We start from the raw sequence: 3,318 nt of genomic DNA on the forward strand, positions 1-3,318 counted from the left end.
AATAATAATTAAGGAACAGATCATCAAACCGCTTATGCTTATGCGGTGAGGTCCTGGAAAATCGGTTTAAAGGCTCAACCCTATATTTATATGTATTTATGAGTGAAAATATATATAAATACACATATATGTATTTATGAATACAAATTAAAGAAAATAAGATCTAAATACTAGCACCTGATGTTTTGGATCACATAATTCTCATCATACTATGCTTGGGGAAAATAAGTGTCACATTAATATCCTAAAATATCATTAAATTTCATTAAATAATCATCAAACGTTACATGTCACCATTTTATTGGGTAGGAGGATATGTAAGAATAAAAAGTAGAAGGATATTTAATTTCTCGGTAAAAAAATTCTCCATTAATTAACTCTAATGGTTGTAATGATCGCTATCAAAATAGAGAAACCTTAGGGAGATTTTGTCACTCATCTTCTAGACTAATCAGTGTAACAGTGTAATCTCTTTAATTACCTTTTATACTGCTATTAAATAGCTTATAGGAAGAGAGGACTTCATAACGCTTTTGGTTGGCACATCTTATTTAATATGAAACAATGCTTAAATAGCTTACAAAAGAAACAATAACGATTAAATTTAAGCTACTAAGATAGCCACAAAACAACTAGATTGCTTAATAATTAAGAAGATTAGATTAAAATGACCTACAAAATACGTTTCAACCAGGTACCTCCACCCTACCTGTTGCACTCTTAATTTGACTCTTTCAATTAATACCTTCTTAGGCAATTAAAATATATCCATTTATAATGACACTCAATATTGATATCTTCACATCTGAGATAGCAGTTTGGCCATCACTCCACGGGACTGACATTTCGCCACCAAGGGTTTAGCTTTTGGTGCGATCAATCCTACTCCTGCGGTCATGTCAATCATCTCGTTACTCGGTCTTTCCCACTCGAAGCATTGAATAAGCGTAGCCATTGTCAACCCGATCATACGCATTCCCAAGTTTTCTCCTGGACACCTCCTCCTTCCAGTCCCAAATGGCATTAGCTTATAGGTATACCCATTTCCCGAACCTTTTAACCCTAGAAATCTTTCTGGATTAAACTTTGTAGGGTCTTTCCAGTTCTTTGGATCATTTTGTATCGCCCACACGTTCATCAGTAGCATTGTACCACTTGGGATGTGGTAACCTCCCACCATACAATCCTTTGCAGACTCATGTAACAAGAGTGGAGCAGCAGGGTATATACGCATAGTCTCGTTTATTATACAACGAAGATAAGGAAGGTTGGTCAAATCTGATTCGTTAACTAGACGATCTTCCCCAACACAATTGTCAATCTCAGTCTGCACTTTCTTTAGAGCTTCAGGATTATTTAACAAAAGCGATAACATCCATTCCATTGTTACACTCGATGTATTGCTTCCTGCTGATATTAGTACCTATCACACATGAAAATGATCAGGAAACTTAACCATATTATATAACTAAAAAAAACTGAATGTTTGAATTTCAATTTCGAAGTGGAATTAGTTATAATATTAACAAGAATTAAAACGATATTATCAGTAGACTATGATATAAAATTATTTTCTTTTGCTAAATTGCTAGTGTATTACTCGAAACAATAGTATTAAAATGTTTCCTCTCATCTTTATCGTGTTCCCAATACCATGCATGTAAGGTATGTTCTAATTTTAATGAGTACCTGCAATAATCCCTTGATAACTTCATCGCTGTGATTTTCAGGTTCTTTTTGTTGCGACATCAGTAGATATTCAATCAAATTTTTCTTCTCATCGGAGCTACCACCCTCCGCCTCCACCACGGTTTTTCTCCTCTGCTCTTCTATCAAATCTTGCATTAACGCATGCCACTTTTCATTTAACGTCACCATTTCCTTCTCTAAGTGTTTCCCTCCCACCCACTTCCACCATGGCAAATAGTCGGACACATGGGTCGCCCCCATCACAATAAACAACTCCTGGACAAGCTCCATAAACCGCCCAGCCTCTCCCCCTTCAACATCACACCTCCTCCCGGCAATCGTCATCATCACCACATTCAACACCACCTCAAATAACACCGACTTCATCTCCATCATCCCGTCCCTTACTACTCTAGGGTACATGACATTCTTAACCAGGTGGTGCACCACTTCTACACGAATGGCGCTAAGGGTTCGTACCTGGCAAGATGACAAAAGCTCATGGCTGACCACGCGGCGGAGGCTACGCCAGTTATCATTATGGCTTGACCAATTAATGGTGGTGTAGTCCAACCCAAGGTGTTTTCCGGCAAGCAGACGGGGACGGTTGGCGAAAGTAAGGTCGTTGGTGGTGAGGCATTCCTCCACCACTTCCGGAGACGAAACTAAGAAAACCCGGCGGGCGCCCAAGCGAAGCATGAGCATCGGACCATGGTGGGCGGAGAGTTTACCTAAGGCTCGGTAGAGCGACCGCCTTCTCAGCAGGTAAAGATGACCCACGATTGGTAAACATGGGAAGGGGCTCGGTGGTAAATTTCTTATTTTCCCTAGGGCAACTTTCGTAATCCATATCACGAAAATGATTGAGAAAAATATATAAAATATTGGCTCCATATTTATTCAGGTTTTAATTTCTTGTATGAGTCTCATCCCAATGCTACCACATATATTTATAGTGAGATCATGGACAGGAGTCTACCACATAGATATAAACACGTGATTTACCTTTGAAACTTCGTACCATACATGTCTGAATATATCGACATCTAATCAATATATATATATATATATATATATATATATATATATATATATATATATATATATATATATATATATATATATATATATATATATATATATAACAGGTCCCATGCTGGGTGGACTTAAAAAAAAACATTTAACTCAAATAAATCATGTTATTTCATTTGCAAATCAATCGAACTCAAGGGGACGGACTATCCTCATCGTAACAATGCAATGGGGTGAGCTGGCACCATAGGGACCACCACACCGTTGGTGCGAGGAGAACACCTCACTATCTCTTTTATTTACTTTCCCTTGCCCTATAGTACTGGCAGCAATTTTTTATTTATTTATTTATTTTTTTAAATTATAAACCATTTTACAGCTCTATAGATACCACTATTTTTAACCTTTAATTCACATCACCTTCTATATTTTCTCTCCTTCATTCGTATTTGCATTAAAATGTATTCCACCAACCCCACACCCTAAAATATGGTCGGAGGAACTCTTTTACTACTAGTTCAAGAACACTAACTAGTGCAATGTGTCAAAACAATATTACCATATGTCTATGCCAAACGTAACCCGGAACATGTTCAC

General features: G+C 37.3%; 1 protein-coding gene across 1 annotated transcript; it reads right to left on the minus strand.

Annotated features, from left to right (window-relative positions):
- Nucleotides 1-535: 535 nt before the first annotated feature.
- On the minus strand, nt 536-2,592 carry LOC145098227 (cytochrome P450 81Q32-like). Its single transcript, XM_079035898.1, has 2 exons — nt 1,690-2,592; nt 536-1,423 (listed from the first exon to the last, which is right to left on the minus strand). Exons 1-2 carry the CDS (start codon nt 2,581-2,583, stop codon nt 800-802), a joined length of 1,518 nt encoding a protein of 505 aa, XP_078892024.1. The 5' UTR covers nt 2,584-2,592; the 3' UTR covers nt 536-799.
- Between the last annotated feature and the right edge of the window lie 726 nt (nt 2,593-3,318).

The sequence above is a fragment of the Lactuca serriola genome, chromosome 1 (genome assembly GCF_051521515.1).
Source record: "Lactuca serriola cultivar US96UC23 chromosome 1, Lser_US96UC23_V15, whole genome shotgun sequence".
Lineage (NCBI taxonomy): Eukaryota > Viridiplantae > Streptophyta > Magnoliopsida > Asterales > Asteraceae > Lactuca > Lactuca serriola.

What these genes read in the sequence shown, in the direction of transcription:
- LOC145098227 (XM_079035898.1), bottom strand. Translation starts at nt 2,583, where the DNA reads ATGGAGCCAATATTTTATATATTTTTCTCAATCATTTTCGTGATATGG. An exon ending in TTATCAAGGGATTATTGCAG is followed by an intron (nt 1,424 to 1,689) that starts GTACTCATTAAA and finishes CATGTGTGATAG; the next exon opens with GTACTAATATCAGCAGGAAG.